The sequence below is a fragment of the Oryx dammah genome, unplaced genomic scaffold, assembly GCF_014754425.2.
Source record: "Oryx dammah isolate SB20612 unplaced genomic scaffold, SCBI_Odam_1.1 HiC_scaffold_9, whole genome shotgun sequence".
Classification (NCBI taxonomy): Eukaryota; Metazoa; Chordata; class Mammalia; order Artiodactyla; family Bovidae; genus Oryx; species Oryx dammah.
In genome coordinates, this window is record NW_024070193.1 from 52,885,531 (window position 1) to 52,913,121 (window position 27,591).

The 27,591-nt window shown below is 43.1% G+C and overlaps 1 protein-coding gene across 2 annotated transcripts in view; it reads left to right on the forward strand.

Annotated features, from left to right (window-relative positions):
- LOC120867861 (beta-galactosidase) overlaps positions 1-27,591 on the forward strand; it is a 99,200-nt gene that overhangs the window by 57,596 nt on the left and 14,013 nt on the right. For both annotated transcript variants that reach the window (XM_040246312.1, XM_040246311.1), the window contains 5 exons: positions 11,094-11,168; positions 13,411-13,500; positions 16,195-16,308; positions 19,183-19,314; positions 21,193-21,447. In XM_040246312.1, the coding sequence (XP_040102246.1) occupies positions 11,094-11,168; positions 13,411-13,500; positions 16,195-16,308; positions 19,183-19,314; positions 21,193-21,447 (666 nt within the window). The remainder of the gene's footprint in view (positions 1-11,093; positions 11,169-13,410; positions 13,501-16,194; positions 16,309-19,182; positions 19,315-21,192; positions 21,448-27,591) is intronic.

The window sequence follows — 27,591 nt, forward strand, 5'->3', positions numbered from 1 at the left end:
CATGCTGGGAAAGATTTAAGGCAAAAGGAGAAGAAAGCAGCAGAGAAGGAGATGGTTAGATAGCATCACCAACTCAGTGGACATAATTTGAGCAAACTCTGGGAAATAGTGAAGGACAGAGGAGCCTGGTGTGCTGCAGTCCATGGGGTCACAAAGAGTCAGACACGATTTAGTGACTGAACAACATTACTGATTCACTTTACTGTAAACCAGAAACTAACACAACACTGTAAATCAATTATACTTCAATGAAAAAAATTTTAATCATTGCAAGTTAAAATTTTTTAAAGATTAAAATAATTGGAAACATCACAAAACTTAAAAATGTATTTTGATTTATTCACTGCTTGAAACACTTCTGCCATCCTTCTTTGCTTATGTTCTTTTGGCTTCATGCTGTTTTATTGTCTCTTCAAATGACAGCAGTGTTTGTGATCTTCTCTAGTGAGATTGGCTCTTGAGTGTGGTTGATAGAAATTTCTTTTTCAGTATTGACAGTTTAGAAAAACAGAAAAGCTTCACATTTTGTTACCGATAGTGTTGTATGACTATTTAGTATTGTCATGCAAATTGGGAAGGTGTCTTTCAAGTTCTTGCATGCATGAGCGATAATATTTGGAAGAAATTACAGTCAGATTCTGGCTGCATAGCATTTCAAACCCTGTTTCCCTTACACAACCCACATATTTCTGGGGCTGGATGCCTTAGAGCACAGTCAAGTTGCAAGTCAGCAAAATCTGTTAGCAATAGTTTACCTACTCATGGGAGTGACAGTGCAGCTTGTAAATATATTTTCCACCCAAATTAAATAAATCCCCACCTCAACTCTCCTTTGGTTGAATCAAGGCCTGTAGCCACTCTAAAGCCCCTTCACGTAGAGCATGCTTGACAGAGGAAAACTGGTGCAGAAACAGACGAGTGTTTTAGCCTTTTGTGGTTAAATTGTGTTACTTTGCAAATTTTACAGAAACCTCTGATCACGCACTGCTAGGACCCTCCCTTGGGGAGGGAGTGACCCTTGGGGGCACTTCTGGGTGCAGGAGATGAGTTCAGAGGCTGCTAAAGTAACCAAGAAATGAGATGACAGCACAGGCAGCAGGAAGTGGAGAGACAGAAATTGATTTGAAAAATATTTGGGAGGTAAAATTGGTGACAAAGGGAAGTGAGACTGTTAGTGGCTCAGTCATGTCCGACTGTTTGCAACTCATAGACTGTAGCCTACCAGGCTCCTCTGCCCTTGGGATTCTCCAGGCAAGAATACTGGAGTGAGTTGCCATTCCCTTCTCCAGGGTATCTTCCTGACCCAGGGATCAAACCTGGGTCTCCTGCACTGCAGGCAGATTCTTTACCATCTGAGCTACTAGGGAAGCCCCAAATTGGTAGGATTTAGCAACTGGCTGAATGCAGGTCTGAGGAAGAATGAGGAGTCATTGATTGGTCCGTGTTAAAACGTTAGCTGGATAACTGGATGGGTATTGGGGTTAGCAACTAAGACAGAGAGCTTAGTGGGAAGTGGGGTGGGGGAGAGAAGTCAGTTATGCTCAGGATGCCTCTGGGGACAACTGGGGGAAGTCTAGCAGGCAACTCACTTAAGAGTGAAAAGTTCCAGGAAGAAGTCATTAGGACAGACATGGATTCCGCAGTCATTGTGGAGGCGGAGGAGAGAGGCTGAGATTGCACATAGGGAGCTGATCAAGAAGGGCAGTGGGCCAAGCAAAGGACCAGTCCAGGGGATCCCAGGTGTGTAACCAGTGGCCACAGTAAGATGAACTCATGAAGGAGACCGAATCTTCAGAAATTTATGTGATTCACTAGTGTCTTTCCCCTCGTTCTCTGTGTTGATATTTTAGGTATAGGAAGAGAAAAAAGAGCAACTTCAAAAGTGGGCTCTTTCTTAGGAGACATCGTAGATGTTCAGCTAGCTGGTTTGTTAGATGGTGTTCAGAGTATTTGTTTGCATGGGGGAAGAGAAATGGGATCATAAATATCCCCATATACACCTTTTCCTGCCTCTTTCCTTCACCAACGACTTATAAAGTTGAATGGGTCTCCTCTTTAGTCCATCTCAAGACTAAGCTGGGTGGAGATGGACAGTCTCTTTCACTGACGGGGACTCCCAGGGATGGGAATTTCCCAGAGGGCTCCACCAGCCTGTGCTCAGTGGTGAAGGCTCCAGGCACCCCTCCAGGCAGCACAGGACTCTTTTAAGGCATGACAGTGCTCTCGATATTTGCATTTGTAAAGCTATTCTCTTTGCTGTGGGTAAAACTCAACCAACTTGGTTAACACTTTGACCTCGAGGATGAACCGTAAGACTGTAGGGTAAGCGCCCTCCTACTCATTACCAATTCCTGAGAGGGGCAGTGGTGAGTTTATTTTTGTATGCTTTTGAATGAGAGTTTTGTTCCAGTTCTTAATAGGGGTTCTATCAAAGATGAGTCCAGCTGACTTTTTGAAGATGGGTTATTCTGTAGAAATTAATCAAGTTGTAGTTGATGACCTTGATGACTCGAGTGGATCTTGGAATTCCTTGAGGGTGGCATTGGGGTTGGGTGGTGACGGGGCATGGGAGAATGGCCAACGTGATTTTCAGTATTTCAGAAGCTTAATGACATTTGAACCTTGACACAGGACCAGTCACACTGGCTGAATGTCCTCTTGGTTTATGGCTAGACTGACATTAGTTCAGTGGGTGAAGCAGCTGTCTCTTAATGGTCCATGGTGCTGGTGGAAACACAGTGTTTATGTCAGATAATTAAGGATGACAGTGTCAATATTGCTTAATGAACGTTAGTCTTTAAAAAAAATTTACTGAGGCACAGTTGATTTACAGTGTTGTGTTAATTTCTGCTGTACAACAAAGTGACTCAGTTATACATATAGATACATTCTTTTTCATATTCATTTCCATTATGGTTTATCGGAGGATACTGATTATAGTTCCCAGTGGTACACAGTAGGACTTGTTGCTTATCCATTCTACATATAATAGCCTGCATCTGCTAATCCAAATAGTCTTTTAAAGCATCACCTAAACTCCTGTGGCATTAGTCCATTGATTTCCTGCATACCTGGCTTTTTTAGTCTGTCTTCAGAAGTGATTTCTCTGAAACACTGATCTGGTCAGGATGCCTTCCATGACTCCACCTCTATTTTCATCAAGCCTCATCTTTCAATTCTCCCTTTTATTTAAACCATTTTTTAAAAATTGAAGTATAATTTACAATGCTGTGTTAGGTTCAGGTATACAAGAAGATGATTCAGTTCTTTTGCACTCTTTTTCAGATTCCTTTCCTATATTACAGGTACTGAATATAGTTCCCCGTTCCGTGCAGGTCTCCTTCTTGTACATGACTGTCTAGCCTGATGATAAAGGCACATAAAATTCCTCAAGTTCTACAGGAGGTGCTGCTTCTACCCCCTGGCCTCTGCACGGAGTGGCCCCTCGTTTATCCATCTGGAAAATGAGGACTTGCCTCATTACCTTCTCTGGGGAGTCATCTTTGAGTCATCTCTCTACAGATTTAGTCACACTTTGCTTTCTGCCACTATGTTACACTGTGGAAATCTTGAATACACAACTTCTCCTAATGTGAATATAACTTGTTTATACACACTGTCACTCTAGACTTGGAGCTGTTATTATCCTTAGTAACAAGCACAGGACCTGACACAAAGTACTTTCTTTTCTTTTTTTTTTTTTTTTCTGTGCCACGTGGCTTGCCAGATCTTAGTTTCCTGACCAGGAATTGAACCTGGCCCCATCAGTAAAGTGCAGAGTCCTAAACACTGGACTACCAGTGGATTCTCCAACTACTTTCTTAATAAGAGTTTACTAGATCAATGAACAAAAACGTTAGAGATCTTGAGGAAAGAATAGTTGGTCACCGTTGTATCTGTTGGATTCTACTAGGAAAAGAGCAGCTTCCCACGTTGAGTTTGTCCCTCTAAATAAGTAGGATAAGAAGCAATATGATTCTTAATTCTTAATTCTGAAAACCGTGATTAAAATACAAATTACTATGGAGACATAAAGGTTCAGAAGTTAATTTTGCTATGTTTGTCTATTTCTTTTCTGACACATTGGTTACTTGGACAGAAGATTAGAATTTTGCTATACAATAATCAGTGAAAACTCACTATAATAATTTTTTTAAGGTTGTGGCAGATGTGATAGACAGATGGAGGCTTAATATGGAGAATATAATGAGCTCATCCTACTGAGTTAAAAAATCAAGATCCAAATAGATAACTGGGTGAAAGACATAAACAAGTATAGACCTCTAGTGAAAACTGGCACACCTTATATTAAGAATCATATAAAATGCTTACATTTGACCTAATGACCCCTCACTTGACTGGAGGAAGAAATGGCAACCCACTCCAGTATTCTTGCCTGGAGAATCCCATGGCCAGAGGAGCCTGGCAGGCTACCGTCCATGGGGTCACAAACAGTCGGACATGACTGAAGCAACTTCACATGCACGGCCCTTACTTGGAACTTTCTTTTAAAAATTCTGAACATGGAGAATATTATAGACAAGAAGTTGTTCATTGCAATATTATTTATAGTATCAAAAACTGGAAATAATTCAGTGCCTAATATTGAAAAGCGATGGTTATATAACTTCTGTTATATCTGTTTGAATATAATATGCAAATAAGTAAAACTGTCGTTACTATTTGGTCCATGCCAGAAGTGCTTTTGGTAAGTGGCAGGAGTAAATTATAAAATTATCTCATCTTTATGTGTGCATAAATAGAGGGGGTATTGCTGATTTTTGCTGATTATTGTTCAGCAAAAAAGGAGGCTAGACGGAGCTGTAGATGGGACTTACCTGGTGGTCCAGTGGCTAAGACTCAGAGCTCCCAATGCAAGGAGCCTGGGTTCGATCCCTGGCCAGGGAGCTAGTTTCCACATGCTGCAAGTAAAGGTTCTGCAAGCCTCAACAGAGATTCTCGAGCGCCACCACTAAGACCCAGCGCCGCCAGAAAAAGAAACAAAAACAGTGAGAACAGAAAAGACAGAGCCAGAGGAACAGCACTAATCTTGGAGTCGAAGTCCCAGCTCCCTCCCTTGCCCCTTTTCAAAATCTTGAGCAAGTTCCTCGGTCTCATCTCTAAAGAGGAAATATGATCACAAGCTATGAGGGCCTATGTAAGGAGTAAATAAGATGACAGAGCTGGCACATCAAAGTTAGCTGAGTGTAGGTTGAATAAAAGTGTCTGTGCACTTGACTTTTTCATCCAGTGTGGCAGAGAGGTTGCAGTCCTGGCCACACCTTGACTTTAGAAATTAGGTGGGTCGTGGCCCCCTACCACACACAAGTAAATAGGGGATCTCAGACTGCTGTCAGGCCACCTCTGGGGTCTTTGCTGACTGCTGTTATCGGCCAGAATGTTGGAGGGAGAACGCAGTATGTCACCTGGCGAAAGAGAAAGAATGTGATCTAGACTTAAGGCAAAGCTGGGAAGAGAGACCTTGCATCTTGCTCTAAGGTCAGGAGTCACTCTGGCCTCATTTGTGTTACTGTGAGTCATAAAGTTCACTGTAACATGATCTTTTAAATTTCACAGAAACATAGACTCATAGAATATTAGAAATACCCAGCTCCAGATGGCTGCCTGTCTACGTATCTATCTCTTCTTCCTTCCAAAATGTGACTAATGACAAAAAAAAAAAAAAAAGATTTTTTAAATGAAGCCAAGAAGGGAGCTGTCCATGCATGAGAGATTTCAGCAGATTTCTGGGAAACAAAAATAGATGGAGCAATGGTGACTGAAGAAGTAAGATAAGGAAATCTAGGTTCCCATTGAGTATGGAAGAGGGTTATAGGAACAGGGAACAGGGGGTAGATTGACCTTAAAGAACCAAGAAGAGCTGGGGTCTTGGAAATGCAAGTAAGACAAAGGATGGAAATGAAAGCTGAAAATGGAAGATCTGGATAATCCAGTGGTTAAGATTCTGCACTCCTTATGCAGGCAGTGGGTGTTCAACCCCTGGTCAGGGAACAAAGATCTAAGATCCCACATGCCATGTATCATGGCCAAAAGATTTTTAAAAATCAGGGGTGGCAGGGTGGGAAGGCTGATGAAACTCTACGTATTTCCTGTCAGATCCTTCACTCCTTCACTCCACTTTCCAATAAACTGTCCATCAGGGAAGCATCTTTCTACCAGCCAGAAAATTGGAAGATTTTTTTTTAAAAAACTGCATAGCCCCAGAGCAAAGACCCCACATATGATGTCTGATTCCCTGTGAAATCATCCTAAAACAAAGCTCCCCACTGGACAAGCCTGGCTCCTGTACGCATAACAGGACTGGCACATAGAAGCTGAGTGTGCAAATGCGAGTGCATTCATCTGCATTACCATTAAATGTGAATAGACAACTAAGGATGATGGCCAGATGCTTGTGCAAACCCAGAAAAACTGCAACCAGGAGGAGGAAGACCAAGATGAAATAAACAGAAAAATAACCCTAGAGGCAACAGAGAATCCACAGGACAGATCTTAAAACAAAGCAAACCTTCTCAAATTTACATCCTTCAGAGATATTGGAGAAGATATTGCATCGATAAAATAAGAACAGAATACTTTGATAAAGGAGACCAAGAAAACGTTATTGGAAGTTTTAAAAATATCCTAGAAGTTAGGGTGAGAAGACACATGGAAACAGGAGAGAAAAGATGAGACACACAGAAGAATAATCTGGGAGGTGCAGGCTACTTATAAGGAAGGGGAGAAACGGAGAAAAAGAAAACATCAAAGAAATAATACAGAACTTTCTCCAAAATAAAAAAGACTATCTGAGTTGCCTAGCACAATGAATGTAAAAACTGTGTGTGTCCATATGCATCTTTACAAAAATTTAGGATATTGGGAATAAATAACCTACAAGCTTCCAGAGAGAAAAGGCTGGTCACCTTTTTCGGGAATGTGCTTGGCATGAGCCACAGCAGGTGACAGAGGACGCTGAACAGCACCCTGGTCATTCTGAGGGAAGATGATTTTTTAGAAAAATATTTATTTATTTGGCTGCATTGGGTCTTCGCTGCAGCATGCGAACTCTAATTGAGGCATGTGGGATCTAGTTCCCTGGCCAGGGTTTGAACCCGGGGCCTCTGCATTGGGGGTCTTAGCCTCTGGACCACCAGGGAAGTCCTGAAGATGATTTTCAACGTAGAATTCTATACCTATCCAAACTGCTAACTAAATATGACATACGCAGACATTCAAAGATTCAGTAAGTTTCCCTCCCATGTACCAGTTCTTAGGAAGTTACTTGAGATTGCTCTAGTGAAATGAGGAAGTCATGAGATTCTAGAAACAGGAGGGAAAAGCCAGAATAATGATAGAGCCTGAGGGACTTCCCTGGTGGTCCAGCAGTTAAGACCCCACACTCCTGATGCAGGGAGCAAGAGTTTGATCCCTGGTCAGGGAATGGCGATCCCACAAGCAGTGCAGCGGGGCTATAAATAAATGAAGTACGAAAATAATTGTGGACTCTCAACCCTTGGAGCAGAAGACTGAGGGTCCCAGTAGGAGGATTTCTAGGAGAGAAAAGAGTGTTGGAAGAAACTTGATACCATCTTTGGAAATTTGGAACCATCTAAGCACCGTGTGAACCGAACAGCAGAGAGGAAAAAAGAAAGGCAATTAGAAACCCCAGGGAAGAGAAAAGAAAAATAACGTCTGCAAGGAGAGAGAATATGCCTTCCTGGTACATACTGGCCATGTAGCTGTGCAGAGAGCAGTATTTATAGAATCGTAATAATGTGAGCACAGGTGATTAATTTTAATATAAGGTCAATGTAGACTTGAAGGGAGGACTTGTGACTAATAGGATAGACCTTTAACCCTGACATTTAAAAAGCACAGCTGATGGTTTGGAGATGGGAGTGGAGAGGAGAGCTAAGGGGAAGGATGCAGACAGCCTTATCTTTAAATGTGTGGAGACAACGAGTAATGTCCTAGTCGGTAAGAACTAAGAAATAAAGGTATAGGGTATTATTTAAAGCTACAAAGATAACCAGTAGAGAAAAATGGTGACATAACCATATTGGCAAGAAAGGGTGATATTTGAAGAGTACAGCTGAGCTAAATCCCATGGATTAAAGAAATAAATGATCGTGCTTTAAGTTGCTCAAACAAGAAGTAGCAGATAAATTTAGAGACTAAAAGAAGCAAAAATCGAAACGGTGAAATGATTTTAAAATGGTTTCCTCTGAAGAACAGAACTAGAATATCGCAGGAAACCACTGCTTTTTACTACGCTTTTTAAAAGGGAAGCTGAGAGCCGGCGGTGGGGTGGGGGGCGGGCGGGGAAAGAAGGAAAGAACTAAGAGCCTGACAGATCATAATACAACCTATTAATACTTGGAGATTCCAGATGGACACCGACTCTTTTTTAAGACCTGGGAATTACACCCGTATCTTCTGACATTAATATAAATTGTGTGCGTATGTATTTAATAAGGTTTTGTTTTTATTTAAAAATAATTTCAAACTTAGAGAAATGTTTCAAGAATAAGAATAGCAGGACAAACACTTGTGTATTCCACACCCAGATTCACCCGCGTGAATGTTTCACTACGTTTGTGTCACCATTTGCCCCTCGCCAAGCCCGTACGCTCTCTAAACCTGTGGAGGGTTTTAGACATCAAGACTCTCGACCCTTACATACTTCAGTGTATGTTGTTTAAGAATAGGCAAGAATATCCTCTTATATAACCACAGCAAATTTAACTTTGACACAAAACTTTAATCTACTCATAAGATTTAATTTGCAAACAGCATCTTTTCCTACTATAGACTCGTCCCTCCCTTCAGAGTCGGTTTTGCCGTGTACCTTTTTTTTCCTCTCCACTCGTCACTTTCATCCTCTCTGCTTGTTTTTGCTCTTTTGTTTTACCCCATTCCTAATTCAGATCGCAGTTTTTGTTGTTGTTTTTAAAAATGATTGTTTCTACTTTTGGCTGTGCTGGATCCTCTTTGCTGCAGGGCTTTTCTCTAGAGCAGGGCCGACTCTGCGGTTGTGGTGTGGGCTTCCCTTGCAGAGCACTTGTTCTAGGGAGCACGGTCCTCAGTGGTTGCAGCACGTGGGCTCAGTAGTTGTGGCTCCTGGGCTCTAGACACTGGCTCACTAGTTGGGGTGCATGGGCTTGTTTGCTTTGCGACATATGGGACCCTCCCAGACCAGGGACCAAACCCATTGTCTCCTGCATTGGCAGGCAGATTCCTTACCACTGGACCACGAGGGAAGCCCCTGTTGTCATTGTTTTTAATGGTAGCATTTAAAAATTTTGTTTTTGGTGTATAGTTGATTTCTCCCGGCAATCTTGATTCCAGCTTTTGCTTCATCCAACCCTGCGTTTCTCATGATGTACTCTGCATATAAGTTAAATAAGTAGGGTGACAATATACAGCCTTGATGTACTCCTTTCCCAATTTGGAACCAGTCTGTTGTTCCATGTCTAGTTCTAACTGTTGCTTCCTTACCTGCATACAGATTTCTCAGGTCAGGTGGTCTGGTATTCCCATCTCTTTCAGAATTTTCCACAGTTTATTGTGATCCACACAGTCAAAGGCTTTGGCATAGTCAAAGCAGAAGTAGTTTTTCTGGAACTCGCTTGCTTTCTTGATGCTCCAACGGATGTTGGCAATTTGAGCTCTGGTTCCTCTGCCTTTTCTAAATCCAGCCTGAACATCTGCAAGTTCACAGTTCACATACTGTTGAAGCCTGGCTTGGAGAATTTTGAGCATTGCTTTGCTAGCGTGTGAGATGAGTGCACTTGTGTGGTAGTTTGAACATTCTTTGGCATTGCCTTTCTTTGGGATTGGAATGAAAACTGACCTTTTCCCATCCCTGTGGCCACTGATGAGTTTTCCAAATTCGTTGGCATATTGAGTGCAGCACTTTCACAGCATCATCTTTTAGGATTTGAAATAGCTCAACTGGAATTCCATCACCTCCGCTAGCTTTGTTTGTAGTGATGCTTCCTAAGGCCGACTTGACTTCACATTCCAGGATGTGACACCACCCTTATGGCAGAAATCGAAGAAGAACTAAAGAGCCTCTTGATAAAAGTGAAAGAGGAGAGTGAAAGTGTTGGCTTAAAACTTAACATTCAGAAAACTAAGATCATGGCATCTGGTCCCATCACTTCATGGCAGATAGATGGGGAAACAATGGAAACAGTGACAGATTTTATTTTGGTGGGGGGGCTGCAAAATCACTGCAGATGGTGACTGCAGCCATGAAATTAAAAGACGCTTGCTCCTTGGAAGAAAAGTTATGACCAACTTAGACAGCATATTAAAAGGCAGAGATATTACTTTGCCAATAAAGTAGTCAAAGCTATGGTTTTTCCAGTAGTCATGGATGGATGTGAGAATTGGACCATAAAGAAAGCTGAGCGCCAAGGAATTGATGCTTTTGAACTCTGGTGTTGGAGAAGACTTGAGAGTCCCTTGGACTGAAAGGAGATCCAACCAGTCCATCTTAAAGGAAATTAGTCCAGAATATTCATTGGAAGGACTGATGCTGAAGCTGAAACTTCCAATACTTTGGCCACCTGATGCAAAAAACTGACTCATTGGAAAAAACCTTGATGCTGGGAAAGATTGAAGGCAGGAGGAGAAGGGGACGACAGAGGATGAGATGGTTGGATGGCATCACCAACTCAATGGACACGACTTTGAGTAAGCTCCAGGAGTTGGTGATGGACAGGGAGGCCTGGCGTGCTGCAGTCCATGGGGTCGCAAAGAGTTGGAGAGTTGGACACGACTGGGTGACTGAACGGAGCTGATAGCTGATTTACAATGTTGTGTTAGTCTACTTGTTTCCACTTTCTGTTTTCAGGTGTTTTGTTCTATAATTATTTGAATGATTCCTGGAGCTTAAAGCACAGATATACACAGACGTGTGCTTAGAATTCTGTTTTGGAGGGAGTTTTTGGTTCCTTTGCCTTTCCAAAAATCATTGGCACTATTTAAATCTTTGATCATTCTTTTGAAACATGAATTGTAGAGATGTGTTTCTGAGAGTTTAACAGCCGTTTTTCTTTTCTTTTTTCCACTGTGGTTTATAGTTTGCAAAAGTACCGGAAGGTCCTATCCCCCCATCCACACCAAAGTTTGCATATGGAAAAGTTGCTCTGAAAAAGGTAAGAAAAAAACTGACAGAAACATTAAGAGTGAGGAAGTGGAATTCAGTAGTCATGAGTCAAAGTGTTACGCCTGGCAATCGGTTCCTTATTTTTTTGTGAACTTGTTTTCTGTGAGACTGATGAGGTGGGTGATGTTTCTGGGAAAACGGGGACACAGGCCATGAGATGCTGTGTGATGCTGACTGGTTGAGCATGTCAGGAGTGAGCGGGCATTCTTAGATCATTTTGTTTCCATTATCAGTGTCAAAACCAGCGTTAGGAGCCTTTGTGGGAATAACATGTAACCTTACTGTTATGGCTAGTGACATTCGTTTCTATAATTCTCCTTTTCTAAAAGCAGTTCCCAAAAGCCACAAACATTAACTCTAAATTATACACTGCCCTCCATCTCAAAATCATGTCTTCAGGAAAAAAAGAAAAATCTTGTCTTCATGGCTTGTGGCTTGTATGGATGGTAATTGGGACATCGAGTGGGAAAGCCAGAAACGAATCATAAATATTAGCGAAGAGCTTTTTCTTCTAGGGAAAGAGAAAAAGAGGAGAGGCTTCGTTTGATAGGAGTGACGTAAGCCCAAGGCAATTTGTTTTGACCATCTTCAGGTTTTCCCCTCTGATAATCCCTAACTCCTACCCGGGTTAACTAACAAGAAAAAAAAAGTTACACATTTCTTAAGAATCTTGATATGCTAAAATAGCATCATAAGTTTTTATCTTTAAGCAAAATGCCAAACATGATTGTATAATGTTTCCATTCGTGGAGCCCTTTGATGTTTGGTTGAGCTCTTGTAACATTTTCCACCTAGTGTCAGATATGTGTGTTACATTCTACAAAGAATGTGGTTTCTCTGCCTGATAGGAATCTTGCTTTAGATTAATCAGACTTTAATCACATTTGTAAAGGGAGTACCTTCTACTTTTTCATTGCTACTGCTACTAAAGGAAAAGTTGGTTTGCGTCTTTTTTAAAAAGCTGTGAAACGTTTATTTTTATGCAACAGAAAATAACTGCAAATGTTTTAAACAATATTGCTAACCTTAGTACCAAAGCACATTCTGTTTACCAGGAAGGAGAACTGTGAGACCAGAAACTAAATACAGGATTGAAGACAGTCAATTGACATAAAACTGTGTAAAGTTTGGGAGTTCCTTGGTGGTCCAGTGTCGAAGACTCTATGCTTCCAGCACGGGGGGCCCAAGGTTTGATCTCTGGTCAGGGAGCTAGATCCCACATGCTGCAACTAAGACCCAGTGCAGCCAAATAAATGAATAATTAATTTTTAAAAATACTGAATGAAGTTTATGTAGATCATAGTTATATAGGATAAAAGCTTTGACCATGAGCTCCTTTAGTTGTCCAAGTAGGAAAGCACTCACTTAGCTGAATTGATGGGATTGTACCTAACAGATTTTTTTTTTTCTTCCATGCTGCCTATCAGTGAGGTAGCTCTAAAAAGTGTTTATAAAATTCCTAACCAGTTTCATGCTGGGAAAAGCCCTGGGTTTGAAGCCAAAGCTAACTGCAAATCCTGTCTGGGCCGTGACTCAAGTGAAATCCTGAGTCCCCAGTTCCTTCTTCTTCCCTAACAAGGGACAGTATTGCCTTCCTTGCCTGCTTTTGTGAAGACTCAATGAGGTGTGTGGGTAAAGGGAGGTCTCTCCTAGAGTTTGGTGAGGCACCCAGGGTTGTTTTGTGCGTCAGAGTAAACATCATGGGCTACAAGAAAACACAGTCATTTAGGCTGAATATAAAAAGTTTTAATTGGGTGTCTGTTACGTGCTGGACATTGGAGGTGAGCACAGTACGGACCTTGGTCTTAAGAAGCTGCCTGTCCACAAGGAGTGCAGTGGGGTCAACAAGTGCAAGGCGATCCAGGCCTGGGGAACGTACTGCTGGCACGCTCAGAGGAGGGCACAGCTGGGGCTGCTTCACTCGGAGGTGGTGGGGAGGTTTCACAGAGCGTTGGTTTTCATGCATTTTACGAACCTTTTCTATACAGGAGGTTGTGATTGTGAATAGGTATGTTTAAAACTCTTTACAATATCATCTGTTATTTTTCATCCAGAGTTAGGGACTGGAAAGAATTGATTGAAGGCGACCGTGGGACAGCCCTGAGTGGAATTCAAACCATTTCATTTTATTTAGGGGTTTGGTCAAATCTGCTGTCTCTGGTGATGACGTTATTTCTACTGTGATTAAGTGAGGGTGACAGTGAGTGAATGCTGCTTTTGTTTCTTTCCAGTTAAAGACAGTGGAGGATGCTCTCAACATCCTGTGTCCCTCTGGACCCATAAAAAGTGTTTATCCCTTGACGTTTATCGATGTGAAACAGGTAGGGCTTCAGAGGTAATGTTTTACTTTTTTTCTACCCTCAAAAATATGTGCTTTCTACACTACCTGTTCTGAACACAGGGACCAAAATGGTAGCAGATAACTCAGACCCCATGTAAAATCACCTCGGATCTCCAGGCTCTAGCTCTGTGGCTGATCTTTCCTGTTCTCCCCACCCCCATTTCTTATCACATAGGTAATAACCTGCTTTAGCATAATTCTGTGCAGGTTATACATTGAGTATATGTCTGATATAAAATCTTATTAGGTTTCAGAGTAAAACCACTGTTTTATTACTCAAAAAAAGACAGTTATTTGTTCTTAGTTCCAAGACATAGGGACTGTGTTCTTAATAGATTAGGTTATTACAGATTCTTTTTCCTGCCTTTGCAGAGAAAAAGAACAGAGTACACGGGGCGGGGTGTGCGTGTGTGTGTGTGTGTTTAACCTCCAGGCACAGCTCCATCTTTATTGTAAAATTTCCCCAACTTTTTATGTTAGAAAACTTCCAAGAATAGTACAACACCCGTAGAGCTTTAACCTAGATCCAGCAAGTCTTAACAGCTGCTTCATTTGCGTTCTCTTTGTGTGTATGGTTCGGAGTCAGCTGCTTTTTGTTTTTTTTTAAGCATTTGAGGTAGTTGTCAACATCATGACACTTCCACTCTTAAATATTAGAGCATATATTTTTTAAGAAGGACATTATCCTACATGATCACAAATAATGATCACCCTTAAGAAATCTAGCATGGATACAGACCTATTATCTAATATACATTCTACAATCAGGTATCCCAGTTTATAATGTCCTTTATAGCTTATCGCTTTTCAGTCCAGTTGCCAGTCCACGCTCACACATTGCATTTAGTCTGCTTTCATCTGAAACAGTTCCTGAGTCTGTTCTTCCTCTCTCTCTTGTGACATGGTCATGTCTGAAGAGTTCAGACAGTTTCTGAGTTTTGTAGACCATGCCTCACCGGTTAGATTCAGTGAGACATCTTTGGCGCCCACACGACAGCAGCGGGGTGTTCGTCTCAGGGTACCGTAGTAGGATCACTCGGTGTTGGTTCAGTGTTCTGTTTGATCACTTAGTTAAGATCTCAGCTCTGGTTTTTGAAACGGAAAATTATCTAGGGGCTCCTTTCTGACTTTCTGAGGAGATCACCTTCTGGAGGATGATATAATAACAGCACATTTGATCTTGCTTTAGCTTATTTTGCTTCCAGTTACTATTGTTATGTTTGTGATTTCACCCCAGCATTACTGCTTTGTGATAAATTAAAATGATTGATTAAGCTCCCCCTCACTTTTTTATTAGCGTTGGGTAGTGTTCTTTCTCTGGTTCTAACACACACTGGTTGTACATCCATGTCTCCATCTACCTGTCTTCTCCACTGAGTAGGGTCGGAGCACATCAGATAAGACACAACTCAGAGCAGTGGGAACCTGGGAAGTAGATCCCAAGTTAGTCTCCTTGCTTTTTCTCAGCCCCTTTCTGCTCTCTCACCTTTAGGCCAAGGCAGTGGTCTCAGATCACATGTGGCTCCTGGGCCCTGACTGCTTCAGATCTGGGACAGGCCGTAGAAGATTTACTTCCAGCAAACCTCTCCTCTCGGCGAGCACAGCTGCAGGGAGTGGGGTGCAGCTTTGGTACCCCTGCAGCTGCCTCCCCATCAGCCCCGACCCTGGAGTTCTCTACTTTGCCATTGCAGGGAGCATCTCACCTTCTGCTCCCCTCCTGGAAACCCCTAGTCTCTGAGCTAGGACTCACCACTCTGCTCCATTCAAAAGAAAAAAAGAAACAAGAGATGGAGATTTGGGGGTCTGGAAGGGAGGCATCCTTGTGCTTGAAGGTTTGGGTGATGACAGTGGTGTTTCTTGAGTTCAGCACTTTCCTGCAACACAGGAACATGGGCTAGCATTTTCCTTCCGCTCTCGCATATCACCCCTCCCCTTTGCTGGGCTGCACTTTCTTGCATTCAGGGCTGAGGAGTGGGAAACTGTTTTTCCTGATGAGTTTCCATTTGGATTCTCCAGTATGATTTGATTTGTCCAGCTCTCCCAGCTAATGACCACTCAGGAAGCCATTCATCCAGGCTGGTGTTTGGGGGCTTCCTTTCTGACCAGGGGTCCCAGCATCTCAAAGTACTTTCTGAGGCACATTGAGAGGCACATTTCGCCCCCACCTCCGTCTTTAGCCGCCTGTTTCCCCCTCGCCTCCACTTGAAACAGTTTCTGATTGACTCTTGTTTTGTATGTTGGAGGAGATTTAGCCCAAGAAGCTAGAGAATGTTCTACAGAGCATTCTGTTGCTGTTTACCTTTTGTTTTTGTTGTCCTTGGTTTTGGTTTTCGAGGTAATAGCAGTAACCTTTTGATCTGTGACGGGATTCCCCCCAAGTGATTCTGGGCACATCACCTAACACGTTCCAGGGTCTGGTTCCCTCTTGTGGGAGGGGAGGGGATGTTTGACAGAGGCCTCCAGGCTTCCTTGCAGTTTGCTCCTGTGATGGTTATTCTGTGATCTGAAAACTGAAGCCAGTTCCCTTCTTTCAGACAGAATATTTGCCGAGGCTGGGGAAGCATTTCATTCCTATAGTTTTAGAAACGTTGCTTTCATGCGGATGGAGGGTGACCCCGTTCTCCTAAGGTGAACTGCAAGAGTGATGTCTTTTCTTGCGTCCTTCTCTAACCAGTACTTTGGATTTGTGCTGTACCGAACCACGCTCCCTGAAAACTGCAGCGACCCTACACCCCTCTCTTCGCCATCCAGTAGCATCCATGACCGGGCCTACGTCTCTGTGAACGGGGTAAGAATTCTCTCTGAACTTGTGTGTCTGCCCCCATGGGGAAGGAGAGTTGTGGGTTGCACTTGGTAATGATCTCAGAGAGACAGCAGTAAGCAGTCCTGAGGAGAGATCTTATTCCTTGCCCAGGAACTGGACCTGGGTAGCCTGGATGAAAAGCAGAAATCTTAGCCGCTGGGCCACCAGGGGCTACAGGCAAAGTTCTCCTGGCTCTTTCCCCTGTGTGAACGCAAGAATGTTTCAAGGAGGCAAAAACTGTAAAAACAGGTAGCAAGTTTATCCTTAGAGACACAGCATAGTAAGGGGGGAGGGCACACAGAGAAACAGCATGTTTATCCGCGTTCCCTGGCCGCCTAGTGGTTAGGAGTCAGCATTTCACTGCCAAGGCCTGGGTTTGATCCCTGATCCAGGCACTGTCTTGCATGCCACACAGCGGGACCAAAATACAAAAAAATAAATAAATAAAAATAAAAGACTGAAGCAAGGCAGAAGTACACACCTGGAGAGGACAGCAGGTGTCCTGAATGAGGAGTGTAGTAAAGAAGTGATTTAAATCCCTTATATAAGACAGTCCTTCTGGGTCTTGGGGTACCTTTGGCCAATTATCGTTTCTTTTTTCACACTTGACCTGTCCTCGGGCCTTCCCCAACCTGTGTGCGTAACTTTTTGCTAAAATGGATCCCACTGCAGAGGCCTCTGGGTGCATGTCCTCACTTGTCATGGGGTGGCATGTTGTGACCCCCAAGGAGCCTGCCTGCACGTGTACTGACAGGGAAGTTTCCCTTGACCTCAGGAGTGGTCATCTTATCGCTTCTCTTCATCAGAGGTCAGCTTCTGCCACTAGCTTTGTCCTTGGAGTGTCTTCAGTTTGACCCCCTTGACAAGTGCCAGATGCCCAACCCAAGGACCCATCTATCTCCTACCCCAGTAACATGACAGTCAGGGAGACTGCTGCCTTCCCACCCCCAGGCTCCACCCTCCTCGGGATGCTCCTGAGCCGTCCCCTTCTGGCTGATGCACCCTCACCTGCACTCCATCTGCCCGAGGTATACGCCCCCTCGTCCATCCGAACTTCCTGGTCACCCCCTAGTCCAGGGCCATCCCCTCTGATTGACTGTGTCATTCACGTCTTCTTTACTCCTGGATGGCAGGGTCTGTTTTGTACACACTAGATGAGTCATTTTAACTTAGGGTCTTCATCCTACATGAGAAGTTATATTCTGAAGGGCTGTTCATGATCATCAGAGCTAGGAGATACAAAGACTTTGGCTTCATAACGTTACAGGATTTCCATTCCTCTCACTGAAACAATCATGTGAAATAAACACATGAAAGATTGTTCCTAACCAAGAAAATTTGTTGAGAAAAAAATTTTTTTATTTTTCTTAAAAAAAAAAAGAGTGAAGTGATTTTAATAAATGAAATAGGCAAACAACAAGGTCCTATTCTATAGCACAGGGAATTATATTCAATATCTTATAATAACCTATAATGGAAAAGAATATGTAAAATGAAATCACTTTGCTGGACACCTGAAGCTAACACAACATTGTAAATCAACTATGCTTCAAAAACAACACAAAAGGAAAGAAATTAAGGGTCAGCGAAGGGAAGTGATCCACCCAAGGTTACTCAAGAACTATCACAACTAGTTCCCTGCTTCTTCGATTTTTCCACAGCAATCTCCCATGTCTCCCAAACTACTTTTTTTTCCAGATTTTAAACGTTTTCTTTTGTGTTGGGGTATAGCCAATTAACAATGTTGTGGTAGTTTCAAGTGAGAGACAATTTTAAATGAAAATATTTCCATCCCATGGTCATGAGTGGTTTTGAGTGGCAACAAATGTCTAAAACACTATGAGTATGTATACTGATTTGAGTATGTATGTCTAAAACACTATGAGTATGTATGGCAACGATTTCTAAAATTCCAATTTGAGGGTTGTTTTAGTGATTTACTTTTTTTTTTTTTTTTTAAAGAATCTTGCACTTTAAAAAGTTAGGAATATGTTGCTGCTAAAATACCTGTTATTTCCCCTCATTCTAGTACTTCATCTTTGTGGTTAATGCATCATATCAGGTATTTTGAAGTAAAACTACTCCACCTAACTCTCTGATTTTATCTCGTTTGTCTTATTTTGTCCCGTCTCCATGTAGTTTAAAACCTATTTTTTATTACTGCCTTTTTTTGCTGTGAGCACATTAAGAGATTCCTGTATTAGAAATCTTCCCCTGGAATTTCTGCCTCCATCCCCTATTAAAAATAGATGCACAGCCTACTCAATACTCTGTAATAACTTATATGGAAAAGGAATCTGAAAAAGAATTCATATATTGGTAGGTATACATATAACTGCACCACTTAGCTGTACACCTGTAATGAACACATTGTAAATCAACTATACCCCAATATAAAATAAAAATTAAATTTAAAAAATAAGGGACTTCCCTGGAAGTACAGTGACTCTGTGATTCCACTGCAAGGAGTGCAGGTTTGATCCCTGGCTGAGGAACTAAGATCTCGTGTACTTTGCGGCATTGCCAGAAATTAAAAATAAATGAATAACATTGAAAATAATAATAAATACAAAATAAAAAAATTAAAAGAGACATACAGGAAAATAACCCAGAGCTAAGGAAATCAGCCTCAGCCCTTCCCTGCTGGGAGCTGAGTCTGGCAACCCTCCTATGAAGAAAGCAGTGGTTGCAGGAGCCTGGGCATCTGGCTGAGGACTTGGGCAAAGGAGCCATCAGAGCATTTCTGTCCGAAGTCTGGTGACACTTCAAGGTAGGACTATGAGTGTGGAACTGACTGAGCAGGCTGCCTCTGCTGACCCTCCCACCCTAGTTAATTCTCATTTGGTATTGAACCCACAGGTTGCCCAGGGAGTCCTTGAACGAGAATCTGTGATCACCCTGAACATAACGGGGGAAGCTGGAGCCACCTTGGACCTCCTGGTGGAGAATATGGGGCGTGTGAACTATGGCTCATATATCAAGGATTTTAAGGTAGGCCCAGCCTCCCTGTTGGGAGTGAGACTCAAAGGTTGATAGAACTGTGCCTAAGTCATTGGGGAAGTTTCCGTGAATCCACTTAAGGACTGTCCTGCATACACTCTTTATCCTTCCAGCCCTGTTCACGTAGAAGTGACTTTCTGCTCTGGTCGTGCTGGGCCGTCACCGCTGTGCACAGGCTTTCTCTAGTTGGGATGGCTCTCTAGCTGCCTTGCATGGGCTTCTCATTGCGGGGGCTCCTTTTGCTGGTGGAGCACAGGCTCTAGGGCTTAGGAGCTTCAGTACTTGCAGCTTCTGGGCTTGAGAGTCCAGGGACTTCAGAAGTTGTGGCTCATGGGCTTAGTTGCTCCGAGGCATGTGGAATCTTCCCGGACCGGGGACTGAACCCGTGTCCCTGGCACTGGCAGGCAGATTCTCATCCACTGTACCACCAGGCAAGTCCACATAGAAGTAATTTTTAAAAGCACACCCCCTTTGCCAAATTTGATGAGTAAACTTACCTGATTTGTTTTGCAGCCTAGAAGTTGGGTTATTTTGAAGATCTGTTTTCCTCTGTAGATGATGAGAAAGTTGAGCTTTGCAAACAGAACCCTTGCATTTGAGTTCAGCCATCCTTTAGCAAGAAACAGAAGGAGGAAGCCACTGCACCATGCTTTTCCTTTGCTTAAAAAACCCACCGAGCCTGCAAAAGGCACTCTCATGCCAACGGAGCCAACTTAGCATTTGTTCTGCTGTTTTCTGGGTGTGGACAAACTCTTGAATTTTAGAAAGCCTGTCCCTCCGTGCACTGTTCTCACCTCTCTTGGTTAGTCTGTGCCTAGGCGTCTAGTCCAAGTATGTTTTTCTGATGTACATTTTGAGAGCATTGTTCAGTAAATGTTTGTTATGCTCATCCTCTGTGTGTGTGCTCCATGCGGTGCTTTTGGGGGAAGGCAAAGATGTTGAGATACAGGCTGCCCCCTGGGTAGCTCACCATGTGCTAGAGGAAGGCAGGCTGCACCTCCGGAATGATGGCAACACCCACGACAGGACAGGTGTCTGGGGCTATCTCCTGACCCTCCTGGTGGCATCTCAAAAGCAAAGCAGTGACACTCTTAGAGAACAGTCATGCAGGGGCCACTTTTGTCTCCAGTATAAAAGAAATGTTCCTGTTACCGTCCTTGTGGTCAGACTAATTAATGGTCGTCCTGCTTGGCTATCATAGGCCACACTGACCCACAGAGTGACGGGGACTCTTGTGAGATGACTGAATCCCCAGGACCCAGCAAAGAGCCTGGCACACAGCTGCATGGTTAACGCTTACTGAATTACTGATTGGGCCACTGAGACATGGTATTGAGAGGTGTCGTACAACAAATATGGGATCCCACTGGGATGGAAAAGTTCCCTTCCTGAAAGGCTGGGAAGAGGAAGCCAGATGAGCCACGAGCAAAGGCTTCCATGCAATGTCTGGTGCCATGGACACCGCAAGCCCTTGCCTCCACTGGACAAATAGAGCAGCTTCAGAATATGAGTCTCAGGCTCCCCATCATTGTCACAGACCCTTCTGTCCTTTTACAGTGGGCAAAGTGTTCCTCTGCATTCTCCCCCCACCTCCATTCACTCTCCCATCCTCGAAACCATCACTTCCTCTGTTCTGGCCACGTCTCTGAACCAGACACTGAAGACTGAGGATCTGAGGTTGAAAGCTGTGGCCTCGAGCCAGATCTGCGTCACTCTGATGGACACACAGTTTGAGCTTCATGTGCTGTTGGTGTTTCATATCCCAGTTTGCTTTTCCCAGGAATTCACAGCTGGAACACAGAGTCACATGAAGCCTCTCTCCACCCCCGTCTTTAACCCCCAGCTCATCACTCTGTTTCTCTTTTACAGGGTCTTGTTTCTAACCTGACCCTTGATTCCCAAATCCTCACCAACTGGGAGATCTTCCCGCTGGACATGGAGAACGCAGTACGCAGTCACCTGGGGACCGAGGGTGGCGGTGACAGGAGCTACCACAATAAAGCCCGTGCACACAGCTCCCCTACCTACGCACTCCCGACCTTTTATGTGGGTAACTTCACTATTCCCAGCGAGATCGCAGACTTGCCTCAGGACACCTTCCTCCAGTTTCCTGGATGGACCAAGGTATGTGTCTTCATGGAAAGTATTTGCATTTAGGCCTCAGATGTCTTCTTTTCTGTGTCTGATACAGCATCAGAAAGACTGCTAATGGTGTGCTGTGTGAGACTCAGGGGAGTGGAGGGTTTTCTGTGGAAGTTTATCCATTTCTCAGGAGCAGGGCCATAGCAGATCTTCAAAGATGTTGTGGTCAGCCTGAAGGTACGCCGTCTAGCCCATTTTCATTGACAGCTTTCTTTAGGAACCTCCTCCTTCCCCTAAGAAAAACCATAACTTCTTTGAAAACTGACCAGGAATAGCATTTCTTGTTTATATTGAAGAAAGTCTGGCCCAGGCAAAGGGGCAAATCTCCGGGAAGCCTGTTTTCTCTTGTTCACACCTAACTCTATACTCTCCAGACCACCCCACCTCCGTATGGGGATGCTCCCGCACCCGGGGTGCATCCACCTGTCTGTAGGGTCCTCAGCTCCCCCCAGCCACTTTACTGCCTGCTTCATTCTCCTTTATTCTTTGAAGACATGTCTTCTTTCACCAATGTCTTCTCTACTTCAAGCCCTGTTTTCATCCTAGACCTTATCATGACTCAAGTTATTCATTCAACAGATATTTTTAGTGGTTTCTGTTTCTGAGAGTGGGTCCAGCTGCTCGCCGCCCTAAAGCCAATGAAGAGTTCAGGTTGGTGGAAAGGCAGTTTAGCTTTATTTCAGAGGCTGGCAACACTGGGGGAGGGCAGAGTTCGGTCACAGGCCGACTCTCCCGCCACTGACAGTCAGTGGGCAAGAGCTTTTATAGGCGGAGGGAAGAGCTACATGCAGAAACATCACAGTCAGCTCTGACAGTCATCTTGAGATTGGTGGTGCAGTGGTCTCAGCGGTGTCATTGCTTTAAGTACAGTTGATCTTCAGTTCCAGGGGCGGTTTGTTCCCATTTCCTAGGGCCAATTCTTGGAACTGTGGCACCTCATGTCATGGCTGCAGTCTGCTCCTCATGTAATTAAATTCTTCCATCTGATGGGAGTTTCAGTGTCTACAACACAGCTCCAAGGATATGGGTCAGAATATTATCTATAACCCTTGAGAAGAAACTAAAGGTCTTTAACTTTGCTTACTGACTCAACCATTATCATTTTGTCCTGTTTGATTGTTTTTCTTTCCTTCTGTATTTTCCCAATTCTCTGATTAAACTGGTTAAGGTTTTCTGCAGACAAAAGGCAAGCAGAGGACATGGGGAGTTGGGGACCATAGGGTCTTCTTCCCTTTCAATCCACCCCTTTTTGACACTCTTCAAGATTAAGGAGAGACAGATACAGAGCAAGAAATGGAATAAAAGTTTTCAACAGAGAATAAAGTTAATAATAAAGTTGGCAGAGGAACTTGGTTTTAGTTCCTTTTCTCTTCCAGTATTCCCCAGTTCTTTGAGGCAGTGGGGTGTTGACTGCTCTGGTTCCTTCCTGCTGAAATGGGGCGTAGTCCTGCCTAATTTGGGGAATGGACACAGAGTTGGAAATAATCTCAAGTCTCAAGTTTAGCATCAGTATTTTATATTGTGAAAACATGACCTCTGTCTGATTGCCTTGTCACAGTGCCTGGATAAATGCTTAAAAATTACCAGACATATTATGGATGAGGATAATAATCAAAATGCATCTTTGTATTATTCTCTGAATGTATTTTCTTCTTAATGGTTAAAGCAGATGTACAATGTATGTCTAATAGGCCATAAGCTGGCTATTTAGAATACTGGAGCAGGCTGCCATTTTCTTCCCCAAGGGATCTTCCCACCCAGGGATCAAACCCAGGTCTCCCACATTGCAGGTGGATTCTTTTCCATCTGAGACACCAGGGAAGCCCTGGTTAGCCTAAAGTTCAAATTAAATCATGTATAAGCCAGAATGACCCCCATACCTCAATGTGTGAAAACTACTTCTACCATTTTCCCCTTTCCCATAAAAAGCACTGATAATCAATATATTTTTCCACTGTTGCCAGAGTCGCTCAGTTGTTGCCTGCTCTGGGTCCATTCATGTCCCTCGGAGCTAGGCCAACTTTTCGTTTATATATTTATCTAGTCATCCACACTGGGAGAAAACTAATTAGACGTAACAAACAAGCATAGAGAGGTATGCTGACAGGGAAGCATTTTGTAGGTCATACATTTTATTGATTATACCCAATCTTTACACCTTGTACATGTGCTTTAAGTTGTAAACTTAAAGGCAGCAATGATACACATCATGAGTAGTTATACTCTGTGATAACTTCATTAAACAATTTTTTCCATCCTGAACACTGGGGTCAAAAGTATGATTAGAAGAAAAACAACAGCTTTCCATTAGAATTCTGTCAATTTCTTAACAGTATTTTTCTCTGAGATTCCTCAGGGGCCCTCTGGAAAACTCAAAGTTACCTAGATAAAGAAACTTATGATCTGTTATCAAAAGCGGCACAATATTCCAGGAAAACTCTGTTCTCGTAACAGAGAGAAAACCAAATTGCTTCCCTGTATCAGCTTACTGTTAAAATTCATTTACCTTATTAAATTCAATCTAATTTTAATCAATCTTAAGTGTCCAAAATTCCTTTCTCATAGTACTTTGATTTTCTTTACAAAAAAGGATATTTTCTGTATCCATTTTAATTTCTAATTTTCTTCCCACCCAAAAGTTATTCTCCTTTTATCCTTCAACAAAAGTATCTCCAGGGAATTCCCTGGAGGTGCAGTGGTTAGGACTTTGAGCTTCTACTGCAGGGACACAGGGTTGATCCTTGGCGAAAACTAAGATCCTGCAGGCCACACGGTGGGGCCAAAGGAAAAAAACAAAATCTCCATCCTTTATATTTTCTCTGGCAGACAACACATATCCTACTTGCTTTATATACTGAAATGTATCCCTTATCATTTTTACATATTACAATTTTTAACCCTTTAAAGCCTTAACAAAACTAAGAAACAAGTAGTTGAACTGTTATACCAGCATTTCTGATTGGCAAACTTAAGAACATATTCCATAACCTCTAAAAACATACATTTTTTTCATAGCACAATTTCTCTTTAATGTGGTACAATATGTGTATTTAATAATATGCATTTATTGTGTTTAAAGCTAAGCCCTCTTTCCTTTTTTCTTTTTGTTTAAAATTGTACTAAATAACCCAAGTCTGAAGTCTCAACGTGAGCTGTGTTTGTATTTCAAAGACAAGAGTTAACTTCAAGCTTTCTCCTAAGCATATTTTTGTTTCTCTCAGGGTCAAAATTATGAAAAGAAAAAAAAAATGTTTTCTCTAACTGCATATGCAAAAATAAAAGACTTTCATCATAACCAATTTTTTTTGGAGTTTAAAGAACACTTGGTGGCCACCCAGTGTTTAAAAAATCATTTTTTTTATTTAGTCATAGTTTCATAGCTAAAATCTTTCTAATGAATTGAGCCTGAATTTTTCACTTTACAAAGACAAGAATACCAATCACACAAACAGAATACACACTCACACACCAGAAAGAACTGTCATAAATCCCCTGAGAGGATGATGGATATGGAGTCCCAAATAAACACTTTCCAACACAGTCCTCAACATCATACCTACATCAGAACCAGTTGGCAAAAATGCCCAAATAGCACTTCAAGCTCAAAAGAGAAGTTAGCCGGGTGCACACCTGTGGATTTACTGGGTCTGGAAGCTCCTCAACTCATCCTGAGGCGTCTTTCTATTCCACCAAGAAAGCGCATGTTGGCGGCCAGTGCTGAGCAGGGGAGAAACAGGGAGGATCCCCGAAACAAATGGTTTTGGCAGCTGGTAGGAATGTCCCCCAAACCTCCTCCCCGGACCTGAGAGCCATGAGCAATGGCTTCTTGAAGCCTTCCTGGTGCGTCTTCATGGTGGCAGCTTCCCTTGGGGAAAACCCCCAGGAGGCAGGTGTTGCGAGAGCTCAGTCTCACGTTGCATCAAAATCTGTTAGCGAAAGTGGGTCCAGGTGCTCGGAGCTCAAAAGCCAATAAGAGGCAAGGTTAGTGGAAAGGAAAGTTGTCTTTTTTTCAGATGTATGCAACCAAACGGAGGGCAGACTCCTGTCCATAGGCCAACTCATTCCTCCTCCCACTGACAAGCAGTGAGCAAGAGCTTTTAAAGGGGATCTTCAGAGTTGTATAGGTGTTAGGGAGGGGGCTACAGTCAGCTCTGACAGTCGCCTTGAAATTGATCATGCAGTGGTCTGACCAGCATTTTGGGTGCTTGTTTTGCCGCACTGCACGTCTTGGGATCTTAGTTCCCTGACGAGCGACTGAGCATGGGCTCCCTGTAGTGGAAGTGTGGAGTCCTAACCACTGGACCACCAGGAAATCCCTGACTGGTGTCATCTTGATTATTTTAAGTACAATTCATCTTCAGTTCTGGGGTCAGTTTGCTTCCATTTCCCTGGGGCCAGTTCGTGGAACTGTGGCATCTTATGTCATGGCTATAGTCTGGTCTTCATGTAGTTAACTTCTTCCACCTGGTGGGGGTTTCAGTATCTACAACACAGCTCCAAGGATATGGCTCAAATATTATCTAAAGCCCTTGAGAAGAAACTAAAGATCCTTGACTTTGCTTACTGACATATTATTATTTTATCCTATTGGATTGTTTTCCTTTGCTTCTGCATTTTCTTAGTTCTCTGATTAAACTTACCCTTTGGCTAAAGGTTTTCTTCAGACAAAAGGCAGGCAGAAAGCATGGTGGCGGAAGGCCCATAGGGTCCTGCTCCTTTTCACTACTACGTGCCCAGACTTTGTGCCAGGCACTAAGGATCCAAAAATGAAGAGAACTGGATATGGTTCTTGCTCTCTTGGGACTTAAAGTCCAGGTGTGTGCTAGTTACTCAGTCGTGTCCAACTCTGTGACCCCGTGGGCTGTAGACCACCAGGCTCTTCTATCCATGGGATTCTCCAGGCAAGAATACTGGAGTGGGTTGCCATGCCCTTCTTCGGGGGATCTTCCCAACCGAGGGATCAAACCCAGGTCTCCTGCATTGCAGGCAGATTCTTTACCATCTGAGCCATGAGGGAAGCCCTCTTGCTCTCATGGAATTTAAAATCTAGCATACCCAAATCATATCATCACTCAAATTAAATGATACAATGGCAGATGCAACGGATGCTAAGAAGAAATATGGAAGTTGACACTAATTGGGCATTTGACCATGTTGAGGTGGTTAGGGACCATGCTGGACATGTGAACATGATGCCTGACAAGAGATAGAGGGGTTGAATAGGACTTAACGTGGCAGAAAGGGGAGGGAAACATACGCCAGGCAGAGGAGCTAGCATATGCCAAGGTCATGTGGTTAAAGGGAAAAGTGGCCAAAATGAGGAACTCATAGAGAACTCAACTGTATGGAACACAGAGAAGAGGGAGTGTGGTTCAGAGAAGCAGCTAGAAAGTGGGTAGAGACTGGATCGGGACAGGGTATTAAACCACATTACAGTTTTATCTTTCTTTTGAGACGACCAAAACAGAGTGACATGGCATGGTTGTGATGCAGTGAGTTTCTGTGACCCCGGGATGGACTGGGCTCAGGGAAACTGTCTAGAAGGCTGGATCATAGTTTCACTGCCAGACGGGGTTGGTGGGAGACAAGATGGTAATGACAGACTATTTGAGAGATGTTTGTAGTTAAATCCATAAAGAGGTAGTGACAGATTGGACATTGGTATTTAAAGAAAAGGACATATCAGGTGACTGTCAGGTTCTAGGCGTGCTGCTAGGAAGATAACACCATTTACTGAAAGAAGACATTTCAAAAGAGGATTTGTGCTAGAAGAGCATGATCATGACTTTGGATGTGGACAGTTGAGTTAGGCCATGGGGAATAGCGGAGAGAAGGTACTTGAGGAGGCTGTTGGATTTATGGGTGGATATTCAGAGGAGGGATCTGGGCTGGGAATATATGTATGAGATCATTTGTATATGGGTGGTCATTGAAGACATGGCCAGTAGACAAGTTCCTCTAAGGAGAGATGATGTAGAAGGAAGAAAGGAAGACATTGAGCTGATCTCTGAGAGACACAAACATGATGGAGAGTGAGGAGAGACCAAACAAATGGGAGGAGAACAGCATTATGCTGCCAAGAGGCAAGTGAGATGAAGACTGAAGCATCTCTGCTGGGTTTAGCAC